At 46.6% G+C, this 27,813-nt stretch overlaps 2 protein-coding genes across 11 annotated transcripts in view; one reads left to right on the top strand and one right to left on the bottom strand.

Annotated features, from left to right (window-relative positions):
- The window catches only part of auts2a (activator of transcription and developmental regulator AUTS2 a), a 316,878-nt gene that overhangs the window by 264,524 nt on the left and 24,541 nt on the right, over window positions 1–27,813 (top strand). For all 8 annotated transcript variants that reach the window (XM_078106530.1, XM_078106532.1, XM_078106535.1 and 5 more), the window contains one exon: window positions 24,256–24,304. In XM_078106530.1, the coding sequence (XP_077962656.1) occupies window positions 24,256–24,304 (49 nt within the window). The remainder of the gene's footprint in view (window positions 1–24,255; window positions 24,305–27,813) is intronic.
- Window positions 9,222–27,813, bottom strand: part of LOC120822077 (uncharacterized) — a 52,780-nt gene continuing 34,188 nt past the window's right edge. For all 3 annotated transcript variants that reach the window (XR_005712620.2, XR_013468354.1, XM_078106538.1), the window contains one exon: window positions 9,222–9,968. Coding sequence is in view for 1 of the 3 variants with exons in the window: in XM_078106538.1 (XP_077962664.1) it covers window positions 9,939–9,968 (30 nt within the window). In the remaining 2 variants the exon portion in view is untranslated. The remainder of the gene's footprint in view (window positions 9,969–27,813) is intronic.

Below are 27,813 nucleotides of genomic sequence, written 5' to 3'. Positions count from 1 at the left end.
ATCATCATCATGCAGGAGTCATCTGGGTAGCCTCTCCTCCCTTTCTACTGCATTATCATAAAAAGTGATTTAGGACTGATTGATGCAAATGGCCCTCTGTTCTTTTCTATCATTAACGGGCCCTTCCCTGTGGCCACAGGCGGTGATTAAAGCTGTCATTTCCAGCTACTCATTAAAGGAGCGCGCCGGGCCCTGGGAGAGGTTCAAAGAGGAAGAGAGGGAAGGAGGACAGGAGGAAGGTGGAGGACCGACTAAAGGAGGCGGAGCTAAGGGGTCATTTTCTTCCTGATGAAGTGGTGTCTGGTGAAACCACCTTTCTAGAATAAATAAATAAAAAGACAGACCCATGTAATGTTTTCATAATTGTTGTATTCTACCCAGAGAACGGCTTAGACGTGGCCCTCAAAATCCATTCTAATAGAATCTTTTATGTTTCCCTGAATGCCTTTTTAGTTTTCGGCTGCCAGTGCGGTTGCTTGTGAAAAAAGGAAGCAATAACAAGCGACCGTAGGGTTCAAATCGAAGTCACTTTACAGTTTGTCTTCATTTTGCCATTTTGTGTGGAACTAGGAAAAAGTTATGATGACGCACGGAAACAGTCGAAAACAAATAAACATGACTGTTATATTTCTGCTTTGCTGTTGGCTATAAATCCCAAACAATGCTCTCAAAGAAAGTGAAACTGTGGACAAAACAACCACAACAACCCCAGATACTGCAGCCGCCCCATGACTCCTGGCACATACCTACTCTGTGTGGCTCGCGCATACACTTGAACATAGATGTGAGTGTGTTTATTGCTACTCGCCGATGGGAACCTTATCTTCTCTAATAGGGGTGTGTGTGTGGGGGGGGGGTTCTTAGCTGTGAGGCAGTGAGATGTGAAGCTCCAGCTGAGCGCTCCTCTGCGGGGGCCTGCAATACCGCCGCGTCCTGGGCACCAGAGCTAATGGCCTGGGGAGCCCTTACTGCTACTGTGCCAGCAGGCCTACCGCCCCCCCCATGCCCCTAAAATCCCCAGCACTCTATCCGCCCTTCTTTCAGTACGGTTCAGGCTCCCTCACACGCTGGGCTTCTGTTCAGGGGGTGAACGTGGCTTGTTGCAATGGGGCTGGGGGTCAATGAGAGGAAGAAGATGTGTTGTTATTGGCGAGTGACGGAGGTACTAAGCGCCAATCAGAGTCCATTGATTAACACAGCTCTGTATTAGGGATGGGTATGTTTGTTTGTTTTTTCAATCCCGGTGCTAAAACGATTTTTTTTTTTAAAGCACAAAACGGAAAACTAAAGTATTCTGTAAATATGAATAAATACAAAACACTTTGTCTTCAACCTACAGCTTCAAACTATGAACAGTATATTAACTGTTAACAACAGTTTACAGTATACTAGTGTTTTTCCTCTGTAAGGGCCAGAAGTAGTAAATTAAAATTTAGGGAATATTAATCAATTAATTTAGGATGTATGCTAATTGTGCAGGAACTAAAGATATGTAAACGTGTAGTGCAAAGCATTTATGTTAGATTGCCAACGTTCTCACCACACAGCCCACGATCCTATGATTCCCTTGTGGGAGGTTTTTGCAAAAACATTTTTTCTTGTTAAGGTTATATTGGGTTACGTTTGGGGTACGTTTAATGAGCCATGTTTTACCATTAGAGGGAGTTAGCCAGGTTTACAGACACAGACGCCCACACATTTGTGCCCCTAAAATTGTGATTATTTGTTGGTGCTTTGGAGTAATACAATACCCTACCTGTGTTTATTGCCCATTAAATGCGAATCTATTTTTCTGTAAAATTGTATCGTAATTGCCTTTTTAAGAGCAATGTGTTGGCCCACATGCATCTGTGAAGGAAAACAACATCACCATTGTTTATTGGGGGCTTAATGGTGCAATTAATTTTGGTCCGTCTGTTCTGGAGACTTTTAAGGAAAGTGGATATTTGTTCTCCCTCCTTGCTCTCTAAACTGTTTTTAATAAAGAAGATAAAGTGGTTCCTTGTGTGTCTCATAGGCTCCCAAGCCTGAATGTCAGTTCATTTGACATTATTCAAGTGCAGCTGAATGAAGCCAGCCGCTCGCCTCCTCTGTGGCTGCTTGTTGACAAGCCGGCAGCTCCCTCCTAGGGAGGCTGCAGTGAGGAGCTATTTCCCTCCCAAGCTGCAGGCCAGCGCTGTGTAGGGGGCCATGCACACTCACCGTTAAAGCATTGGAGGAACTGGGAGAACAGACATCCATTGGCAGCCATAAGACCACCTCAACATGGATTATGTCATATGTCAAGTCATGCAACACTGCTCTTCCAACCTCACCTGCGAAAGTGCCCACACAGCTGAGGGTGGCATTATAACTCAGCAGAAGATGCCTGCAGGGCCTGGTTCCCCAGGGAGGGTCTGCCTGCAGACTGTGGTGCTCACTGAGGGGAGGGGCTGACAGGGTCTTTATGACTAGACACTCTCCCTAAGGACCACTGAGGAATAAATTAGCATTGCCACAAACCTTCTGGCATAATGTGTTTGGACATAAGGGAGGCGGCCTCACCCCTCATCCCTCCCAGAGGACAACTACACTCAGTGCTCAACCTTATCTTTGTTGAGTATTAAAATACATGATTGCACCTCCAGGGCATGTACAAAAATCTGTCTTTTGTGTGCACTCATATTTCCCTCCGCTCAGTAATCCTATAGATCACAGCACAGATCATAAACTCTGCATCTGTGCCGTTCAAAAGCAATATATTGCTTGTAAGTTCTACAAACAATAACGACAATGAACATGCAAGTTGATCTTTTTAAAAAAAAAAAAAAGTGTTTCATTGTCTCCAGGGCAATTTCCTTTCTGTTTGGGCTGAATGGGATCCAAAGGAGAAAAAGTGGACTGGGGCATGAGAGCAAGGAGGAGAGTGGCTTAGTGTAAGGCTTTAAATCCCCAGCTAAAATACATAGCCCTCAGGTGGTGCAGCTTCTTAACCTCAGCCTGCTTGGACTGATAAAAGTGTTCCTTTGTTGTTAGCTGAAGAGTAATGTAGACTAGCTAAAAGCTATTTAACCAAGCTTTGCTGAGTCTTGTTAATCAGTAGATCAGCTTGTTGTGTGCAGGGTTTTTTTTCTGCTTTTGCACTCTCGTGGTAACACGCCATTCTAGCGGTCCAAAGGTATGTCGAACTTATTTCAAATCCCCTCCCAGGATGACACTGTCTGCAACCTCCAACCAATATTAAAGAAACTGTTTCACAGGAATCTTCATGCTCTGTTCCAGCTGTTTTTTTTGCAAGTCAAGCTCCCAGCTGCCTAACATTACCGCTGTGGACCGTGCACACAGCATTACCCTGAACAACTGGCCAGGGGGAAAGACGGACGCTCAGGAGAACATGTTTTCAGTGTGTTTTTCTCGTTGAGCAAACCTCTGTCAGGGCAGGCAAAGGTTGCTGTGGTTCAACAGGGTCCACAGCACCACTTGGCTTTGATTCTCCCGTGCTGCCCAGATGTTGGGATCTGGCTCCGCACTGTTCCATATGGTTCCACTTACTCCCCGGGGGAGGAAAATAAATGGTTTGTTTTTCTATTGTGGTCTCACTCATTACGCACTTATAAAACCGGCTTTTGAAGATTAGAAACTTGTGCCTGCGTTGAGCCCAATATAAGCTGGCATGTCAGCATGGAATGTGTGGTTTTTCGTTTTAAGCCCATAGTTTTTTTCCTGAGTTCAGTTTTATACTAACAGGAACACAGATTAGTACCGGGGCAGTAAACCATATATTCATTGTGGTTGTAGTTTTAGCTGTGTCTGGTTAGCTTTGTGCATACCCAACCTTGGGACCTTGAATATTTCAAAACATGCAGTTTTTTCTCTTTTGCATATACTTTCCTAAAAAGAAAACTGACTGAGAATCATTGCGGCATGAGTGATGGGTGAGCAGATACTGCGTAGGGATGTGATGAACCCAGCTACAGAGGGTCAACAAGCTTTTGTTTATAAGTTCATAATGAAGATGTTTAATGGTGGTATACATTTCTAGAAATCCTGAGGTTTACAAGGTTTACAACCGGCCAATGGGGGAGGGCGGGGTGTTAGTAGTTCGGATGAATGGAAAGGCCGATGGGGGGGGGTCGGTTCGTGCGGACACGTGTTCTCCGTCTGCTGGTGCGAGTGCCAAATGCGCACATACAGACATATGCGCACACGTGTCTGAGAGGAACTGCCCTGAGCGGAAAAAAAGGAGAAACAGTGCTAGATTCAAATCATAGCGTAAACATTATTTTTGCCTCCTCTTTCACTTTTTGGAAGCTTTGGGCTGCATTTTATTTTTAATTTTAATTTAAAACAGTCATTTATTTGACACATTTTATTGCATTAGAATAGAAACGTTAGGGACATTAGTATAAGACTATTCGACCAAACGTCGCCTAATGACCCCCCTTCCTTCCTTATACCACTGAGAGATGGCTTACCACAGTTCATTATGCTGTAGGGTGGTTGTTCAAAATCAGAGTCTGTACGTGTGTTCATAATCCCGTATTCAGATATATACTTACAAACATATGTAACAATATGTCAAATCACATAAAGAGTAATAAACAATAAATATACCTATTCACATAAGAGTTAATGAACCAATAGAATAAAACATGTAACACTACTAAATTAAAGGCTAGACATGCCTTGTTTTACGTTTGTGTGCTCTATACTCTCTAAGTAATTGCTGGGCTTGATGATGTTAACCAACTAGTCAGAGAAGAGATGAATTCATAAAGTAGGAGATAAGCGGTTGAAGACTTAAAATTGCACCAAGTAAGAAAAGTATTAGTTGTTTCCAAAGGAGGAGGGTTCCTCTGGAAGCTGCTGAGGAAGCAAATAGAAATACATTCACTTGTTTTGATGAACCATGATGATACCCTGCTTCACTTCTTTTACTTTTCCATTATGAATACCACAGGATTAGATCTCTGCTGGAAGCAAACTAGTCCTCGGCGTGCTCTGTTGACCCGTGTGACGCCATCCAGTCAAGAATTTCCGTCTCTTGTGTTTTCCTACCGAACTGCTGCTTTCAACTTCTTTTGACTGACAACAACTTTGTTTTGCTCTCGGGTGTTCCTGCCCGTGGTCAATAACTCGATCCATGCTCTCGCAGCGCCTCTCAGCACTTGGGTAAGTTTTAGTTCTGTTAAGTAGCAGGTGTTCCTGGCCCGGTCTGCCCTGACCTGTCACGGGTTAGTCGTCCGTCAATGGGTGTCGGGTCCATAAGTAAGACCGAGGTCGCCCTCCTTACAGAGGGGTCACACAGCGTAGCCGCTAAGAAAGGCAGATGAGAGAAAGACTGACTGAGACGGCCCTCCCCTCGGATATGTACCCTCTTGAGATTTCTTACCGTGAATTGTTTTAGCTTTGTTTTTCAGTGAACAATGAGAGCACATCTGGCCTCTTCTCTCTGGTTTTGTCACAGTTGTCCTTCACTCTTGAAAGACACCGCCTGAGAGAAAAAACAAACAGCCAGTGTTATTCTTACATTGGCGGCTCTCAAAAGTCTTTGAATGTGGCTATTTGCCGGAGTATAGCTGGAGGCAATGTTGTGTAGATCAATAAAAGAATCGGCACATTACAGCGTTACTCTGTTAAAGGTGTAATTTCTCGACATCGATGCGTTTTTCATGGTTTTGGAATTCGATACGAGCAGTAAAAGAGTGTCAGGAATTTCTTCTCTGTGAAATCTATTATATTTAGACACTGGTTCTTTGACCGAGTCCTTTCTGACATATTGTTGTCACTCCAGAGCAGATTGCGGTAGAAAGGCCTGACAATTTTCTGTTTCAAGGAAATGACATGTTTAAGTAAACACAACTGCTATGTGCAGTCTTGCTTGGAATCTTTAAATGACCCTGAGCTCTGAATATGGGCATGTTTCCGTTCATCACCTGGCTCATCTGCCATTGTTAGTGAAACACTGACAACCTGCGCACATTTTGAAGGCCCTTGAGCGCTTGTGTTGTCAAATTGAAACGTGTGAAGCAGAATGGCTGCCCACCTGCGTAGCTCCGGCAGCGAGCGCTGCAGGGCCTTTGCTTGATGTGCGACAGAAGCGAGGTACCGCAGAACCAAACAAAACACGCAGTGTGCCCTCTTCTGATTAGAAGACAGCGGCGTGATCTTGCGCGTCCTTCGTGGGGCTTTGTGCGGTGACAAGCGCACACTGAGGCCCCGGCATAATAACAATGAAGAACCCGCCAGCTTGTCAGTCTCTCCTTGCCTCTATTTGCTGTCTCGCGCCGTTCTTCATCTCTCTGGGCCGCACTGTATCCCGGAGCCTAATAGACTGTGGACGTCTCAATTGAAAATGTGGATGTGCCCATCCGAACGCGTAACCTCGATCGCCCTCGGTATTTAACCCGAGACATCTGAAGGCGATGGCTTGACCGTGGCACGTCAGAGACAAATGTAAAGCTTTCACTGGAGACATGCCTTTGTGTGTATGTGTGTGTTTGCGCATATGGGCGTGTGTTTGTGCCTCGCAGCCATCCCTCAAACTCCCTCATTTTCCAGCCAGTGCATCAGTCCAAGCAGCGGTGACACGCGAAGGCATTCTTTGTTTATCCACTCCCGGGCCACGCTCCTCTTGTCTCTTTGTGTCGCTGTCACCGGAGCAGCGAGCACTGGAGGACGGATGGAAGCGCGGCAATAATAGCGGAGACGTGTTTGTTTGTCAAGACAGCTCGGGATCTCCAGGCGAGGGGGGGGGGGGGGCATCGCTGAATTCATGAAACATGACAGCTGTTTGGATAGGGAAGGAAATAGAAAATCAGCCTTCAACATCACTCCTAAAGAACTTGACACTCAACAGTCGATACACTTTGTTTTACCGCTTGTCGTCATACTGTAGGTGTGCACTGTACACTGACTGTGAGAACAAAACAAGGAACGGTTTCACAAGTAGAGATCATCTTCTTCTTCAGCAGTAACCTCTTCCCACCCATATCATCAACTCTGGCTTGGGCCAAGTTGGTGTTAGGCTATTTGTTAATCCATTGTCTGGGTCTATGTGTTTTGGCATGTCATACATAGATGTCAGTGGAAGAAGGGGAAGAGACTCAAAAGCTAACTGTCAGTAATGTAGCTTTGGGTTAGTTTTGGATCGTGGCAGAGCTCTTGATCAGGACTTCAAAAGACATTCTCACTCAAAGACTTTTTTTTCCACATTTGCCGACAATATAGTTTAATAACCCCAAGGCCTCTAAAATTGGGATGGACCAAATGAGGACTTAACAGTTATGAACGGTGTTAACCACGGTTTACCATTTTCTGCCATTAGCATATTGTCTATTATTGTCTCACTTACCTGATATTGAGGGAGCAGTCTGGCAGAAACAGTATGTGTTAGTTGTTCATTTTCATAGGACAATAGGTCACTTTAAGCGGTTATTTTAACATGCTACAGTACTTCTTACTTGTAGACTTAGACTTTATTATTATTGGTTCTCTTGTCATTCCTTTAAGGGTCAGTGTACTAATAATAATATGATTTATATTAATAATAATAATCTCATACCATTACTTCCCTATGCGTCTAATTCCGTGTGCATACTGCAGGGAAGGGACCACCTCGCTGGCACACCATCCATCTACTTTGTTGTCTGTTAGAGACATCATTAGCCGTTTATAAGCACGTCAACTAATGGATTTGTGTTGATGCATGAACACAAGAACGCTCCATCAAGTCCTCCATTTCACCATGAAAATGGCCATGGCTCTGGAGGACGACATTTCACAGGGTCGTGTGTTTTGGTGCAGTATCCGGTGGAGGGCGACTCCAAAGCTGTCTACATGCACAGGGACGCCAGGCGCTTTGCCTTTACCGATGAGAGCACTGAGCGCGTGCGGCCCCCTCTCCTCGCACTAAAGAGCTTCAATGCAGATGCCAACTGTTCTTATGACAAAAAAGAGACATCTGTGAATATCTGCTTTGGAAATGAATCTGGCCTTGAAACGGAACATTGACTTTGTTTTCCGTCTTCGCGGACCAATTAGGGCTAACGGATTAACACAGTCGCATCAATTTGAAAACAATAACGGCATGGCTGTTATTCCTCTCGTTTGATAGCAGTGTGGCCCCACTGTGCCCATTAGCATTACAGAACAGCAAGCATCCTGACCTCCACAACATCTTCGCCCCATCTCGCATACATCCCTGGGGAGGCTTTTCTCTTTAATCTAGAGAACACACACAAGGCCATGAATCTGTGTGTGTGTGTGTGTCTCTTTCTCTGTCTGTGTGTGTGTCTCCCTTGCTTCCTCCTCTCTGGCATCCTTGCTACAGTTAATTAACAGTTATTAGTGTTAGCGCAGAGCACCGGATAAGATGTCACAAATCATCAAGTCTCTAGGTGCGCTTCCAGCAATTAAGAACACTGTCGCACCTTCCCCCTCCACAGTCATTTGGTACGCATCCAGGTTCCTTTTTAGACCTGAAAGCACTAATCAAATCATTTCTGCTCAGAAATGTTGTCGTCATTATTTCAAGCCCTAACGAAGTGAGACTCCCAACTCATCACCTCCCCCGGCCCCAGCTCCTATCTGCAAAACCATGCACAGCTAAACTTTCCTCAGTGCCGGCTTCTCTATCACGGTACAGATGTATGGCTATAATATAGTACCCAGTCAAGAGCATGTGTGAGTGTTAAAAAAAGGATGTGTGCAAGTTGGAAGATGGCAACTGGAAGTGTGACTTCTCTGATTTCTTTTCTGGCCTATTCAAACTCTGGCCTCTTGCTCTTCTCCCAAAAGTGCAGTGCAGTGGTGCTCAATAGTGGCGAAGGGAGATGCTGTTGAATGAAGAGTAGTCACTACTAAATTCTACTAAAAGAAACCCCACCACTGCTCTTCAGGACTTCTGTTGAGATCGGAGCAAATAAAATAGTTGTCCTGTTGTGCGATGTGGCAAGGATTGACAGCCTCGTTTGAACCCCACTATTGTTTTTTAGAATTTAGCTCTCAATAAAGCTATGATCATTGCATGCAGTGTAGTATGCGCCCCAGTACTGGTAGTGTGTGTTGGTCCTGTTTGCCTTTTCTGCTTGTATTTTAAATAATGGTTTTAAAATAATTGGTTTAGTCTTGAAACATTAGAAACATGCCACACGCATTTTTTTAAACAATTGCCAGTCATACTTTTACATAATTAGTCGTAGTACCTGATATTTACGCTGTTCCTGTTTGCGGCACATTCATTTCATTCTAATCTTTTTTATTTCATTTGCAGTGATGAACAATACCTCATTAAATATGAAAACACAAAAGCTGTGCAATTTGTTAATTTGTTTAGATTCATCCCATGGGAAATACCGTAACCAAAACAAAGCAGGAAACTAACAACGGAACAACACAATCTAGATAACAAGCCCACAAAACTGATTTACATAATAAAGGGGAAACCAGCAGAAATATTGTTGAAAGAGTCATAAAATTACAACAAGGAGTATGAATAAAATATAATCCCTATCCGCCCCAATGGTGTAAAATGTAATTATTGGGTAGGTTGGTGTGATGGTTTTAGTACAGCAAGCACATTTTATGATGATCCTAAAGCATTGAAGGTGTTTGGCAACATGTCATGTATTAGAAAAACCTATTTACTGATAAGACCTGTTGTAAATGAGTCGTTTCACTCGTATAGGGTTGATTGAAGTATAGCTTAATGGCGTTACATGTGAATCTCTTCCATCCACCATCGCTTACCAATGGGAAGGGAGATACTGCCGTCCCACAATTCCTTGTGGTCGCAACATTTAAAGGTTCCTCTACCTTCACTAGTGCAACTATAAACAAATATTTAATTTAGTCGGGGGCACACGGACAGCTTTGTTCCTGTCTTTTCATGTGGGAGGTAGCCAGCATCCGTCTTGATGGTCCACGTCCGAATTCCTCCTCCCCGTGGGCCGCGGCTGTCAGGTGTCATCAAAAGGATCCCCCGTTAACTGTTGTTAGAAATGACACGAGAGCTGCCATCAATCAGCAGCCATGAATCATCAGTCGAGCAGAGAGGGACATCCGGACGGCGTGTTTCAGGAAGAAAGAGACGAGCCCAGGGTGATAGCTCAGAGCAGACAGGCTGCTGATGTGACCGGACTGGGCGGGGCTTCTACCTGCTCTTCATTAAAGATGAGATCAGTGCAGGACACATCCATCTTCAAGTCAGGCGTGTGTGTGTGTGTGTGTGTGTGTGTGTGTGTGTGTGTGTGTGTGTGTGTGTGTGTGTGTGTGTGTGTGTGTGTGGCTTCATACTGTGTGGTCATATTAGAAACAAATGATAGCCATCACTGTTGAGTGACATCAGCAACTCCTGGGGGGCGTTATTACCTTCTGGTCTCAGGGGTGAGACCATGAGACGCACCAAATAAGCTTTTACAATCCCAGCTGTGAAACATGTGACTATATTGTCTGCATCCATACAAAATGAGGCTTTATATAATTGTGTAGCGACGATATACAAGGGATGTTCACAGTAGCGGGAACACTTTAGAATATAATGCAATCTAACAGCAGGGTGGATGTGTCCGTGATGACGGGTTCTGCTGTGAATGAAATAAAAGCACGATTGTTCAGCGTTGTCTCATCACAACCAACTATTTCTCTTTTGGAAAAAAAAATGGCTTTTACTTTTTACTTCACTCCCATCGATGTGTCTCATTGTCGGCTGTGACAGCAGGAGTGAAAAGTTTCTACCTCAAAGTCTGCACACACGCAACCGAGCCGTTCAGTAAGCACACTAACATTCACCAACACTGTCATACATACAGTGGTATTCTCAGTATGACAAAACTACACTGTAAAAAAACCTTGCCTGTATGCTAAGCGTGCACACACACAAACCAGGAATAAATGAATTATTGTTTTCACAAGCATCTTTTACTTCAACAGGCTGAAAGGTCTGATTAACATCTGGTGGTGATGAAGCAGAGCGTTTAGGAGTCCTACAGGCCCCAACACAGAAACCCAAATGGACGAGTGTTTGGTTTGTCCACTCTGGGCCACTGTAGAAATACGGGACTGTGGTTTAGCAGGCTGCGTTTCCTCAGTGTAGAGGACGACTTGTTAATGTAATACAGTCAGTGAATGACGAGGCCTGTGGCCTCTGCAGGAGGATGCTGACTAAAGGAGTTGGAGAGCCAGAGTGATAAAGGAAACCAAAGTGTCGATGGTGTATTCACAGATCTGTCCCATGATCAGTGGTGAAGTTTCTAAGCTGCAGGCCGAAGGCAGCAGTCCCCTCCATGTCCATCTGAGGTCCATGCACTACAATCTTCCAGTGCAACATAGTCGTAATCATATGGTTTCTGCGAGACGTATGGTTCCTTCGACACCACTGCCTTTTATATGTATACAACACAAGTAGGTTAACTGGTTGGTAAGAAACTGCTGAGAGAATATAATGACATGTTAGGGTTAGGTGGTAGCAGCACCGCTTTAAAAATATGGAAAGACTGAGCTGTATTTGATTGCATATTTTTTGTGAGAAGAATGTCGGAACATCCCCAAATGTCCACAATATCCCACTTGGATTAATACAGTACTCTAGATGTCCTTGTTGAGAAGCGCTCATAGGAGGTTAAACAAGTCCAAACGTGGTGTTCTACCATGGCTGAGGATGAATGGATTCATTTTGATTACGCTCTCTCTCTCTCTCTCCCCCCTCCCTCCCCCTCAGTGCGTCCGTCTCTGATGAAGGTCTCATCAGGGGGGTTACTCAGACACTGAGGGAGCGGTTTCATTTTCCCCTCATTACTGCAGGCACTGGAGACTCACCAGGCTTCAAAGCTGCTTGATTGCATTATCAGGCATTTGGTTTTAACACAGGCGTAATCTGCGCCATGTGACTGGGGAGCCCGGCCAACGTTACAGGCTGGATGGAGGGGAAGTGCACCTGGATATCAGGCCTGGGATGGATACAAACACGTTTAGTTTCTTAGACATCAGTGTTTCCCCTGCTCCCTTGTGGCCACTAAATTAATTTGTGTATCATTCCTATGGTGTTTTATGTTGTTATATTAAAGCATCAATGAACAACTGTTCACTGCAATTAGTACAAGTCATGTAAAGTCTCACCCTGCACTGCTTTATTTGTTAAGTTGATGCTTGCAAAGGTCAAACACAGGCAATCACTGTTTATCACTCCAACAATCATTATCAAGATTGGCCGTGGATAAAGAGCTGTAAAAGAATTGTAATTATCACCATTTTACAAGCGGTAATTACGGGCATCATTAGGATCCATCATTATGTTTTAAGTGGGGCCGCGGTCCACTACCCCGCTGTTCATCATGCTGTTTTTATCTTCTCTCTTCCGTCGCTTCCTCAGTGTGTTGAGAGGAAACATTAGAGAACGTTTTAAAATCAGACCCAATTCAAACGTCGGCGTCTCGTCTGCCTTTTCCAACACGCCAACAGCTCCCTCACTAAAGGCTTCACCCTGCCGTGGTTCAAATTGGTTTGGTAACAGAGATCACAGATGTTGACGTAGATTCCCAGCAGTTTTCTGCTTCTGTCGGCCAAGTATAAAAGGTCAGCGTGGACAAACCGCTCCACTCAGACTGTAAATGAATAGCACGTGCCCAGGGCCACGACCCCGAAACACTGAAGACGGGTCCCACCAGTTGAGAACGACTGGTCTAAGGGCCTGGAAGTTGCAGCGCTTAACTGAAATGAAAGAGACCTGAAAGTAGGTTACGTTTAACAGTCCCTGCAGATAGACATCCACCTGGTATTCTGTCTACTCACGAGACTCTGCACAGCAGCGACTGCCAGCCGGCTAATGTTTGTATTCAGCGGTGTAGCGGTGACGCGTGCACAGCGGCTAAAACCACCGTCTTCCTGTGGATGAATTAGTAATGCTAAAAGATTCCCTATTGTCTCTCTAAATGCTGTGTGCAGCCCTCAACCTGGTTAATAGAAGGGGCCCCTCAATTTTTTATGCGCTTTTAATCCTGTAAGGGCTAAATTGCTTTTTAACGCTGAGGAACATGATGTTTTCTGAGTAACGGGTGAAAAACACATCAGCAATGTGCAGAACAAATCACAGCCAATGTTTTTTGGGGTAAAGGAACAAAGCAACACCACGGCAAAGAGGAGCGAAGCCAATATGTTGTTTTGACACATCTGTCTCCTCGGGGGCCTCAGGAGGACACCTCCCGCAGGCAGTGACGCTGTGTGTGTTTGTGTGTGCTCAGCGGTGTGACTAATTGCGAATCACACGTGTCGGTTGTTTAAATGAACGGCCTTACACACATGCAGATCACTAGCGTATGGCTCCAAAAAGGGGGGAAAAAGACACATGCTAGTTGGCATGGCATGTAGGTCCTCTTTGTGAGCGCCGCTGCCTGTGAAGTCATGGGCAGTGTCAGGTGCTGTTGTGTCAGCGGATGACAGGTGTTCGGAGGCCTCTGTCAGATCTGCCTGCAGACCAGAAGCTTTAGTGGAGTCGGTGCCCGGACTCCAGCGAGCATGACTAAAAGACACTCCTCTGATATCCCTGGTCAGAGAGTCAGTGAACCCACAGCGAATGACTTCCCGGGGACAGCCCATTGCTATCACATAACAATTTGGTCACCCGAGCAGACTAATCAATCGACATATTGGGGAAACACAGCAAGTGCTGCCTCTACTCACAGTTCCATTGAATCATTGTTTGAGCTTGCAAACAGGTACATGTGTGTAGCTCCGTTAGCTAAACACGACATCTTCCTGTTAGACATACAGTCAACGGTGTGTCTCCTCACTGTGTCCCGTCCGCAGACCAGTAGCTGTGGGTTGCTGACTGATCATTTGCAGTTTGAACATGTTGAAAATGGAGCTTTGTGGACGACACCGCACTACTGTCAGTAGAAGAGCTACGCCACCGAAACCCTATTTATTTCAGAAAACATTGATGTTACCACCAGACTGAGGGAAACCAGTAGTGGCGCCAATGCGCAACACTTTTAAAAGCATTAGTACTAAGAGCCATCGGAGCCCAAAGCTTATTTTAGTTCCCCTTCATCAAACTAAATTAAAAGCTTTATTGAACAACAAACTGTTTTCACCCTTATGTCAGTGGACGCAGCACAAGCCGGGCCAAACCGCAGTCTCCTTCAGGGAATGTGTGTGTGTGTGTGTGTGTGTGTGGGGGTACTTTTTTGCTGCGGATGAGCGACGCAGCTTGTCTCTGTTGCCAGTGCAAATCCTCTTACAGGCACTGGGTGTTTGACACGCGTGTCGGCGAGAGTCGGGAGACGGGGAGGTAGTGCGACAGACAGCAAGCGGCCCCAGATCATCTCGGCGAAGCTTGTTGTTGGTAAACACAGTACGTGATAAGCGCCGGCAGAGACGGGCACTGATTATTGGGCTTAGCGCTGCCTGGTGACTGGGTGGCCCTTTGCACTGAAGGTCCGCTGTGGCCCTAACGGACAGCAGGCCCCCAACATAAACCCACACACACACGCTGAAAGAAACCTGCAAACCTAAAACTACGTCAAGCTTTCCTCCCTCACACACACACACACACACACACACACACACACACACACACACACACTGGCACTACTTTATGCCTCTCCTGGTATCAGTTTAACAGCAAAAACAAACTGTTAAAGTGGCTCGTTAGACGCAGTTATATAAACACAAACAACACTCCGGTTCAGAAGGAATCACACACACACACTTCCAGAGAGAGAAGCCGCTCTATCTGCGCAGCGGGAGCCTCGATCCACTCAAATAACCCGTGGTGAATGTGCTGTTGTCAGGTGGCCAGCAGTGGCGCCTCACAATGCGCACATTTAGGACCTGGGGCCTCGCGGCGGCGCGGGGCCTGTGGAGGAAAGCGTGGAATGTGTCCCGCGGGCAGATGCGGGCCACTCTCAAAGGCATCTCTATTACAGGCAGACAAGCAGGGCCTTATGTCATGGTCACCAGCCTCAGAGACACATTTCCAGACTGGTGCCCCGTGCCATGGCAGCACGCGCCCTTGTGGAAATCTACTGGCCCACACTGCGCTCCACTCGACACACACACACACCGCTCACATGCGCCGGTCTGACAGACCAGGATTGTTGACTGGAAGAGAGGAGTCATGAGTGCTTCAGCGAGATCCAGCGTTGTGTGTTTGTGATGCCTTTGACGATAATGAACAGAAATAAGGGAGTGGCGAGCTGCGGTGCTGCTTCCTTTTTGATATCATTGTTCTGTTCCCGTGACATCTTGCAAAGACTTCTGTCAAACCTGGTTTGTGACCGGCGGCGTGATGGAGGGCCAAACATGACGGGTCCGCCTCCAGCCGCTGAACCTGTATCGATAGTGACAGATAAAGAGCCCTGTGATCTCGTGAAGCGCCAGGCTCTGCCGCTGATTGCCATCCCTGCTGAGAACGTTGCATGCTAATCATTGTAAACATCGTGTTGTGGCTTTCACGCACTTAGGCTTATCTGTAATTGGTTTAATTGTTACTAGCGTTTAACGAGATCGTCTTCCAGATATGCTGAGTGCCAAAGGCGTCTGCGTACGGGAGAGGCTCCCTCAGATCTGCCTCGCTGATGGGGGCATTAGATCGACACTAACTCCTCTCGCTGCGCTATTAATGAAAGGCAGCCACAAGCCAGTGCGCACATCTGATAAAAGGGGCTCGAGGGTCATGAAATATTTAAATATACAAGGCTTCAAAGTGGAAGAGGCCTCTTGTTCTTGTCAATAGACAGACCCCCTGCAGCCGTTGTCCTGGTCTCAGGCCCTCAACCAGTTTCACATGTGGGTCACAAACCACCAGCCCACTTATCGAGTGTACGGGCTCCGCCAAGGGGAAAGTGGTGGGGATTCACAGATGAAATTGCTCCCGTCTCCATGGACGCGTACACCCAGTCCCCTCCTTGTCAACCCTTCTCCCGCGTTCTAGTGTTACACAGAGGGGGAGTTGAACAGCAGAGGGGCAACGAGGTCAAGAAGGATTTCCCAGCGCGGTCTCAGAAGTGTTAAAACGCCCCGTCCCATGACACGAAGCTCAGATCCCTGCAGCACACGTCCTCGCGCAGTCTTCTCCGACCACAGCCATGAGGCCCCCCGCTGTCACATACGCAAAGTCTGAGAGGCTCCTGGCATCAGGGGTTCTTTGCCCAGCGGAATCTTCATTTGAGGACCTCTTGAGGGGACAGAGCACGGCTCACCTGTCAGCCAACAAACAATCAGCAGATCAGCCCTCGTGTTCCTCTTGTTTTTTCGTTCTCACCCTTCTGTCACACACCCCCTCCCCCACAGCAGGGAGGCCACTCTAGGCAGAACAACGACCGTAATTAGCTCAGGCCCCTGCAAAATGCAATAACAAACCCCTCACGGACCAGCGGGGGCCTGGGATGCGATGGAGGGAGAGAGAAGGACAGCGACAGAAAGGGAGGGTGGGGGGTGGGAAGGCGGGCGGGGACCTCCCTGCTGTCTGTCACCCTGCTGGCTTTTGATGTCCGTGGCCAATCTTGTGTCCCCCCAGAGAGCCTATCATCAGGCCCCTCTCCGGAGCTGTTGAGCCCCGGAGAGGCTGGTTTGAGTGGAGCGCGGAGGGTGTGGGGGTGGATGACTGGGGCCGTCTCCGGCGCTGCCTGACAGAATGGTCTTGACGGAGCGTTTCAGAGGCCTAATCCCTCCAACCATGCTCCTGCAGCCGGGCGAATCACTGGGGGGGTCTGCAGAGGGTCAGACAGGCTTTAATACCATGCCTTAGTGGTGATTTCCTCAGCGCTCTCCTGGAGCCTTCCTTTTTAAATAACACAGCAGGCTCCTTTTCTTCGCCACCACCTCTCTGTTTGGCTCCTTCCCCCTCTCCGTCTTGTCTGTCTCTCCACATCTCCTCCTGTTTTGTTTTCTTCTCCCGCTCTCATTCTCTCTAGTTCCTCCTCCTTTATCTCCCTGCCTCCCCCTTGTCTCCTTGCTCCCATCGCGCCACTGAGAAGAAAGAAACAAAAAGGGGAAATATAATCCCTGCCAGAGCAGTTGCTCTTGCTCGGTATTAAGTCGAGGTCTCGCTGGGGGGGGTTCCAGCGCCACAGTGCTTTGGTTGTGGATGTCTGCCGGGTCTCCGCAAATATAAAGACATGCAGATTAAGGAAAAAAATGAAAGCTGGGAGTTCGTCATGCAGCGGGTTATCTGTCAGGAATGTTTTGTCTGTCTGGGATATGGCTCCACTGTAACGCTTTATAGAGAGAATTGGGGTCAAATTAAAAGGAAGGAGTCTTGTTTACACGGACACTGTCAGAAACGGATCACAAACAATGACACACATTGAAATTCAAAATAATTTGACGTGGATTTGGGAATTTGCAATTATACCGACATTAAATGAAAATGTTACAGGCGATGTTTAATATGCACAAACGCGTGTGTGTGTGTGTGTGTGTATTTTGAGGCGGGGCGCACACATGGTCCTTTCTGTTCAAAGACGAGTGATTGACTGGTCCGACATTATCCACACCATCACAGCCCACATTCCACGGCAATGTCTGTAATTTAGGCAAAAGGGTCTCCCATTACTGGCTCGGCAGAGGACTGGTGAGGCTGTGTGTGCGTGTGCGTGTGTGACGGAGGGGGTTTGATTAGGGATGTAACTGAACCACCTGAAGCAGGGAAGGTTAAACCACTTTTCTCTGCTGCATTGTGTTCCACCGTGAGTCTCACAGCAGACATTAGGAGGCGGGTTGTTCCCGCTGACAAGACAGTTCTTTCTGTGCGCCGCTTTGTCAACTGGATCTGATTATTGCCTACCAGATCCAGATAATGTCTGCTATTGATCGGACCATTTGTCTTGACCTCCTACGGCCCCGCCTGCGTTCAGAGGCCGCGGGGAGATAAGCAGATACCGATAAGCATGCGACGTTTCTCCACATGCTTTAACAACCGGAAGAAATTCTTTTTCCGCTGCCTTAGCGGCTGACATGTGTTGTAAGTATCATATCTCACGACTCGAGATGCTTTATTATATCAAAAGGGATCTGCTTTTTGAAGTATAGTCATCGGATCAGATGTATGCTTTCATCCATGTGTCAGTCAATCTTAGAATGGCTGCAGTCTGAAGATTTGGAAATGATTCAGCATTCCTGCATTTTCTCAACAAAAAAAAATATACATTTGAGTTTTTGTTTAGATTCCTAAAATACGGTGATCAAAACAAGCTGAAGAGATTTTCACGTTTTCAGCAACACACAAAATACGTTTTTCATGTCTTAATTTTGAAACTTTTTAAGTGTCTTAACAAAGCCTAACAAGTGTAGTAGTTTATCACTTAAAATGAGCTATTTGCTTCTGTTGATTTCATTCACCCCTCAAAAATCCTAAATGTGGCGTTCATTGAAAGGATTATCTTGCTGGGCAGATGTTCATACACGATTGTTGGCCACAGTGCTTATTTTCAGCAATAATGCAGAGGAAACCTCTTTGTGATGCTAACCTTCGGGGTTAGCCTACAAAAAACAGTCATCCCTCTCAGCCAACCGGGTGCTAAACCCTGTTGGAAATAAGAGGGAAAAGATTTACAAAGTAGAGATTCATTTTTGGCATTGCTATTTACAGGATTATTATTGAAAAGCATGTTTGTTGCAATGCCGATGGTCCTTAAATCTCTCATTTTATGTCGGGATATTTGATTGATGCAGTTTAACAGAAAAGACTGTCAGCTTTTCCAAAGGCTTTTTCCACTTTTGGCTTGCTATGGTGTCCCAGTTTGTGTCAGGATTATTAATGCTGGTTACATTTTGTCTTGTGCCGTGTGTGTGTGTGTGTGTGTTTGCATGCCCAGACGTGTGTCATCCCTACATTAATACTAGCAATGAGTGACAGATTAATTTATGTGTGGCTACGTGTCTGAGGAATTGGGAAGAAAGGGCCTGTCAGTGCTGCTTGTCGGGAGGGGTAGAGATTAGAGCCCGTTGTCATTGACAACCCAGTGGAGGCTCGGAGAGATAAGGTTGGATGTAGTGACTGTATAAAAGCAAAAAGTTCCAAATTAATTTAAAAGAACATCATCACTCCATCTTCGAAAGGCTGGGAGTTTGTGTGTGTGCAATTAAACATTTTTCACAGTTGTTGGATCGCCCTGCAACATTTGGAAATTTCAGATCTTTAGCAACAAGGAGGGTGGGATCTAATCCCTACCCCCTCCCCTGAGATGAATAGAAATCCTTTTTTAATCCATGTAAAACAGGTTTTATTTTCTTTGAACTGTGTTTCTCGATCAAGCATTATCTTGTTAATTCCAATAGTGAGATTATTGGGTAAAGAGCCGGTACAACATAATGAAACGTGGTCCTCCGCTGTGTGCCTGTCTCTATGATTCACTTCAGGTTTAGATCGCACCAGTCCAGCTGGTGGCGTTTGCATCGATAGCTGGATGGCCGAGATACCAGAATGGATTGCACACATTTATGGAATTTGTCTCTAAAGGAATTCAAAGACAGCCAGATGGCCTTGAGTCCTGGCACACAGTATTATGGTGCACCACCGTCACCAAACGGAATGAAGTGTGGAAATGTGCATACGACGGCAGAGACTTACATGCAACTTATACCGTGATCAAATATGTACTGCAAAGTGTCCATTACACATCCACAGTAAGAAAGGGCTGTTAAGGTGTTAAGTCAAATAATGTGTCTGGCATATTCCTTTTAAAAGGTTTTGGGTTTAGCAGTGAATTCATTGTTTTCACTAATTCAATTTGGAAAATGTGTGTTTAGTCAGCTTGTCTGAAAATGTATAACTTGTATGACTTATTTTAAGAAATACTTGTGTTATGAGTCGGTCCGCTGATTTGTTTGTTGCTCAACAACCACTATATATATATATATCCATGCATCCGGTTCAGAGATCACTAAAGGATAAACCTGTGTGACTTGGGCGATCCTGACGTTTTATCTAGATCTGCTATCAGGTTGCCTGGATGATTGCCATAAAATGTAATACAGATATATCACATTTGTGATTTTGCATTAAGGTCTCTTGATAGCCATGATATTTGGTATATCCCAATGACAAAGATGTCATTGGGAAGGGAAACTGAAATACTCACCTGAAATGACTGCTGTTCACCACTTACGACATCTTTGTTCAATGTCACAGAGCAGGTTCCTTTTCCATTTCCTGGCCTTTGCATATGATCCTACGGTTTGAATAATAAGGGTTTTTTTCAGTCCTTGTAAAACAAAGGCAAGGCCCTGAGTCAACAGGCAAACGTAATAAAAGCTTTTAACATATTACATTGCCAGCACTCATGTTACACTTATCAGTAATATTTTAAACAAGGGCAGATTTGGCATAATGGCAGGAAGGCGCATAAAGGCGAGCCGGTCCCCTGTGATTGTAAACTAGGAGAGAGTTCCTGTCAAATTAAACCGTGGTGGTGGGGGGTGGGGGGGCCTGTTTGCCTCTGGTTTCTTTGAAGTGGAGAATCAGTATCCAAAAAAAACAGAATAAAAGATGACAAAATGTCAGTGTGAAGCTGATGGTCTATAGACAGAACTTGCGTGCCCAGACAGCAATTACTGAGATACACAGCATACATCCAGACGTTTGATCTCAGCGCTCCATGCTCTCCCACAGGCAATGCTTTTTTTTCCCACCCAAAACTGTGCAGGGTTCTCATTTTTGATGTGTATTCATCTCCAGCGTTGTTTTATTTGAATTAAAAATAATGTGGAGTGAGCGATCCGGACGGCGATTGTTGGGCAGCGTGGCTGTAATCACAGACTGGTGGTCGCTCTCAAACCTGATAATGGCCATTTTAAAATGGAGAACAGTGGCTCGTTCATGCTGCTCGCGCACAACACCGTGGAAACAACTGTGAGCCGTTTCCTGCCGGGGGTGGACATATAAATACATATCTTGATGCTAGCGGCCATGTCAACTCTTTTTAAGCCAAACCACAATACGCCGCTCATCGCAATAACCGCTTCAAACGCAAGCATGCCTGTGATCTAATTACGTGTAACAACAGTTGGTACATTTGCAACTAATTTTAGACGGGATTTACTGCGTTGGCATGAAGCGCGGCGCTGCACAGCTACATAATGTCACTGTAGTGCATTAACAAAGAAGTTCTCCAACAGCCTATCAGCAGCAGTTAGCCGGAGGATGAATCACTTCATTGGTTTAAGTTGTTCAATGCACAGTGCACACATCTGTGAAATGTGCACCGGTGCAGAGCAGGAACCTTGAACTTGAGGAGCACAGGCCATGCAGGCGGCTGTCTCTCCCAGGCCCTTTTGTGACCACAGCCTTTGTTCTCTGAAACCGAACCAAGTGGCCAGTGAGGTGAGGGAAAAAAAATCCTCCCACCCCAAGATGGTTGTTTTTATCAAGTGTGTCCAAGCTCATTGGAACTTGAACTATATGGATAAGCACTTTTCTTCCCAATGTAAACTCCTCCGTTTAACGAGCATCTGACTGCAGTTTTGAGAAACGGGCTGTTGTGGGCACCTGTGCGGATTGGTTTCCCCTCCGTGCCTCCGTTCCAGACCAGTCAGCGCAGCCTTGGTCTCTCCGTTACCGAGGGACGGATTAGCATCTCAGCTATGAGCTAAGTCCGTTTTCTGCTCTGGGATTCCTTGGGCTGAACTGGCAGCGAGACTTTGCAACGTGACTCTATTGTACACCCATTTACCTCCCAGCCAAGCGGGGTTAATGCTCATTAGACAGGCTGTGGGATGCTACAGATCTGCACTATAAAGAGGATTTTGTACACCATTGAACCACTGTACCCCACTGAGAACCAGGGCGAAGAAGGATGAGCGCCGTTGCTTCTCGGGTGAATGCTACTTTCAGGTCTGCAGTGTGAATCCTAACAGGATGGTGTCCCATCTTATAGCTGCATGATCCCTTTTCAAACATACTAGGAAGCGACTAGGAGGTGGTCCCTTGGTGAAACCGCTGAGCTCTGCCAGCTCCAGCAGGGTTGTTTTTTTGTTTTTTTTTAGGACTCTGGGTGGGCCAGCTTAAGGAAAATCCTCCCAGGGCTTTGGTTAACAAAATTATAAACGTGGTAGATTTATGTCTGCAGTGTCAGTGAAGGAAGCTTGTTAGGCTCTTTGGCCCGTCAGGGCCGGCCGGAGAACCAAATCGAAGGCAGAAGGACCCAATGCTGCTCCATTAGCAGCTGACCTCCCTTCAGCCCAGTGGAGTGGGACACGGTCCAACGGGAGGACCAGCTTGTTGGCTGCGCATAGAGGAGCGTTTTGTTTTTTCCTCCCCTCGCGGTAGCAGCACCCTACTGGGGAATTCATCGGGGGCTGACATCATCTCACTCCGAGTGAGAGAAAGAACATCTTTCTGCCTTCGCTGTCCCCGCCCTCCTTGCTCTCTCTTCTTCCTCCCGTTGTCTCCCTCTCTCTCTCTCTCTCTCTCTCTCTCTCTCCCTCCCTCCCTCTCGCTCTCCCTCTCGCTGCCTCCTTATCAAGCTGTAGTTCGCTGCCGCCTCTCCTTTTGCGCGCCATTTACGCAAACGGTAAACCCGCTCGTGTGCGATTGACTGAGGTCGAATCCGAGTCCGTCTGGAAACCAGGAAGTAGGAGGAACCGACCGTGGGCGCAGCGGCACTCCGGCACTGGGCCGCTGGATGAATGGGAGTTTGTCTGCGTCTGGGTAGCGGATGGGGAGAGGCTCTTTTGCGCCTACGACCGGGATCCGTCAGAGAGCGCGCGGCGGCTCGTTCCGTGTGAAGTTGTGGCCCGTGCGCGTGTGATCTGGCTGCGTCTCTCGTCTCCACGGAGGGAACCGGCCGTGCGCGTCGTTGGATCGGTTTTATCCCTCGGACGCAGCGCCTCCGTCTGCGCGCGCCGGCTCGCGGAGCCTCTGGGATCTTGTTGGTTTCCCCTCACGGATTTTCCCGACAGGAGAATATTTACCTGAAAGCCAGATCACATTGTGTCCAAATGAAGGACAGAAAGGTGGATGAAGGGATGTTTGCTCGCTCTCCTCAGTGCTGATGCAGTCGCTGTCCGTGGCGAGACGCATGGTTCTCTTTGTCCAAAAGGCGCAGTAGCTTTGTGAACGACTTTGGATTTTTTTTCTTCTTTTCTTGGAAAGGCTTCTTCTTTCTCCGCATGGCTGTCCTCGATCCAACCGGAGTAGACTTCGCTGCATCTTGTGTGGATTACATCATTTGAAAAAAAAGCAGAATGTGAAACGAGGTCATATTTACCAGCCCGAGAAAGTAACAGCCGGACTTATTTGCCTTCTCGCTCACATCAAAGGTATGCGAGCCGCTTGTGATCTTAGATCGCATTGTGCGTTTCCCCGCGCTGTCATTTATTCAGCAGCTTCCATTGTTTACATGCTGTCAGTGTTGCATTAGTGAGTGCATGGCCGATCCGTGACAAGCTCCTTCAGCATTTCTATCGTTGTCCGTTGGCATGTTTTTTGTTCATTTTTATGTTATATTACATAACTTGGCTCATCCTGCACCTCCTAACGGCGTGGTTGGTGTTGCACGGGTCACATAAGCTGTCACTGGACGTCGATTTTGGAATATTCAGTCATTATATTACATTAAAATGCGTGCGATGTTGTATTCTGAGGTGCAAAATTAAGCACAAAACAGACCCGAGGAGAGGAAATCCACGTAGCGAGTTATCAGACATTCATTTTATTCACAAAAGCTCTTCTCTCCATTTGCAGCTCAGCGGGTGTTGTCTCGTTTTCTTTACTTTGCTCTCAAGCTGCATTTACTTTGTGATAACAATTATATTCTTTCACCTTTCACCAATTGCGCGAAAAAAACTGACTCTCTGACTCTAAAAGCTTTTAAAAACGTCGTATAGTTTCCCCGTGACGCTCAGCAGGAGGGATGCAGGTGCGCTCACACGGAGCAACAGCGCCTCCAAGTGGCGAGACTAAGAAGAGACGCTTGTTTTCTTCAGCGTGAGACACAGTGTCGGTTTGGATTATGATGCTCACGTTACCCAACTAATTATGGATTAGGGATCATTTTGAGCCGCCCCCCCATAATTGGTTTTAAATTTGACCTTGAAGATTTCAAATTGAGAACATAGATTAAAATGATCATAACCTTTACATTAAAACCTCAGCAAACCGAAGTGAATTTAAGGATTATAAGGTTTCGTTTGTACTGGAAAGTTTATTAATTCAAGCATCGTAATTATTTACCATAACCCCTGTAAAATCAGTCGTCTTAAAGTGAGGTTTGGAAGTTTATGTAAAATAATATGGCACTGTGATATTTGATTAATTCCAGTCTTTATTTTTTTCAGATCTCCGATGCCAGTTCCGAGAAATTTTTCAACACAGCTGCAGTTAAAGGTACAGACATTTTGTGTTTCTACGGTGGTGAAATAATAATAATGTGACGTTGCAGGTGTATTGCCATTCCCCTTGGTATTAATACCGTGTCAAAATTGCTACGTGCATACATTCATGTTTGGTTGTTTAATAACGCAGCGCCTCCATGAAGCTGATCCAATTTACCCATCGCTGTGTCGGCTCTGAGATGAAAATTTCTCTCTCTCTTTCTCTGCCGGTATTTCATTTGATGGAAACATTTAAAAGTGCAAACTTAAAAGAGGCTACGTTGGCTGTTGAAGTTCCAGATGTGAAACATGAAGCAAAGTTGCGTTGCTGTTGGAGAGACTTTGCTGCGATGTGCCGGGATGCACCAAGACCTGAGCCGGCGGAGGAGGCTGTACTAATGCTGCAGGGAATGAAGGCCGGTTAAGAGAGGCATCCATTTATGGCCTCAGTGGGCCAACACCACATGTGACCTCATTATCAAGTCACTAATTTGCTGTTAAAAGCAGCCCCCATTTTCTCCGGCTCGAGGATAATGGTGGTCCCCCCCGCGTGAATGGACATTCCTCCGTAATGGGGGGGAGTTACCATGCAAGGCAGGAGGGAGGCTCGCAGACGAGGGTTATGACCCCTTCGGGGGCTGTGGCAGGAACGAGGCCGGCTGCCGATGAAAGGTCCGTCAACACCCCCACCCTCTTCCTCGTAGCGCCCCGCTCTGCGCAGCGCCGGCCTCCAAACACATTTCCCACATTCTGGCCTTTGATTCTCTCCTGGGCTTGATTTGTGGCATCCATGGGGGGGTGGGGGGGGGGGGGGGGGGGGGGTTCAATGGCCATGCTTGACAGGGAGGTTTCCTTTCGAACGCGCTTTTCTGTTGACTGATTTGGTTCCCTTGAAAGGATTAAGGCCCCCTTTGTGCAGCCTAAATCAACAGAGGGCCTCCCTCTCCCCCCTCCATGAAAGGACCTGACTGGGGAAACAGTACACAAAATACGCTTTCTCTCTGCTGCATCTCGTGGCCCCTATTCCCATTTGAACCTCTTTTCTTCCATTTCACCACCGCCGCCTCCGCCTCCTTTCCTGCGATATGCTAATCAGTGCCGCCATCGCTAGAGGCCAGTAGAAGAATGCAGGTGCAGGGAGAGCCAGGGCCACTGGTATTTTTATGGAGGGTGCTGATGGGAAACCCCAGCGCAAGCAACCGCTCCGACAGTCATGCTGAGAGAGGCTCGTTTGTGGGACGACGAGTGTCAATATTTGCGCAAAAAGGCAGGTGCAAAAGGGCTCCGTTTGTTTGACTATGCGTGCTCCTCCTCTTGGTACACATGAAGTGCTCGTTGGGCTGAGACAGCAGAGATAAAGAAAACGGCTCCCGAACTACAGCTAATTCGCAAAATGTTACCTTGGATGAATGAATCAGGCTTTACTAACATATTAGAATATACCAAATAGCTTGATACTTTTGTGTTTTTTGGTAGAGGAGACAAAACTTATTTCAGATCACTTATTGCGATTATTATTATTACTATTAACATTAACATTGTGACGGATTGGTACAAAAGTAAGACGCACAAGTATATCTTAAACCAACAGAGCACAGAGGACGCCATTGCAATTCATCTGCTGATGTGCAGCTTTGGTAATGACTGACTGTTGGCTTTTATTCTCTGCAGCAAGACTGTGAATCAGCCCAGGGCAACCTGGGGTCCCTTTGAAGCCTCAGTGCTGCTCTCGCATCTTTTAATCTCACAGCCTTCTCACCTACTCAATAATTACAGTGTATTTTTCCTGCTCTCTCAAAAGCCATCCAACGTTTTCTCCTCACTCTCTGTCTTTCTGCCTGGGGCCTACAAGGCATTTGAAAAAGAAAATCCAACTGATGAGACCGTGTCTTTTGTGTCATCAGACGGTTTTAGTCCTCCCCCCCCTCCCTCCCCCGGCATCACCTCCACACCAGACAACCATAGTTGACGTGCAGCTAAAAAGTCACCGTCGCTCTCTGCTTGCCATGCTGTTTTCCTTCCAGCTCACTCGGGGTTCAGTGCACCCAGGAATGGATTTCATTTACTAAGAGTCATTAAATGTTCGCTCTAATTACCGCGCTTGTCAATGTGCCCCGCAGGTGTCAGCGCCAGCTAACCTGATTCATTGGCTGTGCGAGAGAGTAAGCACCCTTCAAAAAGATGGCGGTGTAGTTTATCTTCCACCGGTGAAATAAACAACTCCTCTGAAGTCTAAGCTGCTTCCAAGGGACCGTGGGCGGAGATCGGTAACAAAGCCATATTAAGACAGGGAGTGCTGTCCAGGGAGGGGATTGAAGTGCTGGGTTGCACAGATACTGCCGATAACAAACCAGCAAAGCGTCGCACCACAAAGGCCTGCAGACAGATCTATCAAATGATTAAAGCAGTGTCCCGGGGCAGTAATATCTCGTCCCCCGGTTACATTCCCATCCTTTATGAAATTGTCAATCCACAAGCCGTGGCCCGGACTCAGCTGAGTCATTGGAGAGCAGATACCAACGATCGCCGTGCATTGTTTGGTGATCTGGGCCCCAGCGGCAAGATTAGGATGAAGCATTTACAGGCGAAGGTTTGAAAATGTTCAGTGTGCGGAAGCTATTTAAAATAGAAACGCTGTTTTGGACTAACACTGGAGAGACCGTAATCCTCTGAGCATTTTGAACTGCTTATTCCTTTCGATGCTGGGCTTGGTCATCTTGAGTAACAAGTTTACGCTAGATAACAAAACGATCCAACGGTAAAACCTGGGCCAGTGTCGCCAACCCGATTTGAATGGAAGCAGCTGGTCGCACAGCTCCAAGAGTTTGGGATGTAATGAGAATTTCAGCAAATATCCTAAAAATGTTTTTGAAAAGTCATCTGTTAGGTACGTTGGAGAAGCCGGTCCCTCGTGAGACATGTCCTGCAGCTGTGTCTACGGTCTGAGAAAGAGTTCAGTGTGGGGATAAAGTGTACACCCCCCCCCCCAAAAAAGCCACAATACTGATATCATGCTTTACTGGAGTTAATGTGAAAATGAAGCAGTGCTACAGCGAGACCCGGGCCGACGCCGGCGTGAAGAGCGCCGCCGGTGAAGTGTGTCGGGCCTGAGTGCGTCTGTCACCGCGGGAGAGAGTAATGTGCGATGTGGAAGGGGGTAATTTGCAGTGCCGATGGCATTGTTTGAAAAAAAAAAAAAAATAGATAGAGCGAGAAAAGCGGAGGTGAACTTTTGTGGCAGATATCAGAGCTGAAGAGCTCCCTGGGTTGTCGTAAAGAGCTCTGCTGGCAGCTAAATTGCCTGCGAGCATATTACTGCCGTGTGGGAGGCAGCTGAGGGCCTGTTTTTCTCGTTCTCTGGCTCATTCTCTCTCGGCTTCCTGAGAGGTGGAGTGCTGATGGAGCCGTGTGTACTGCCAGGCAGTGGGCCGCCACCTGCTATAATCTCAAGTGATATAGAGAGCAGCAATCATGCCACAAATCACCCGGGCGGCTTCCTAACTCGTTCAGTGGACTGGAGGT

The sequence above is a fragment of the Gasterosteus aculeatus genome, chromosome 7, assembly GCF_964276395.1.
Source record: "Gasterosteus aculeatus chromosome 7, fGasAcu3.hap1.1, whole genome shotgun sequence".
Taxonomy (NCBI): Eukaryota; Metazoa; Chordata; class Actinopteri; order Perciformes; family Gasterosteidae; genus Gasterosteus; species Gasterosteus aculeatus.
This window is presented reverse-complemented; position numbering and strand designations above follow the sequence as displayed.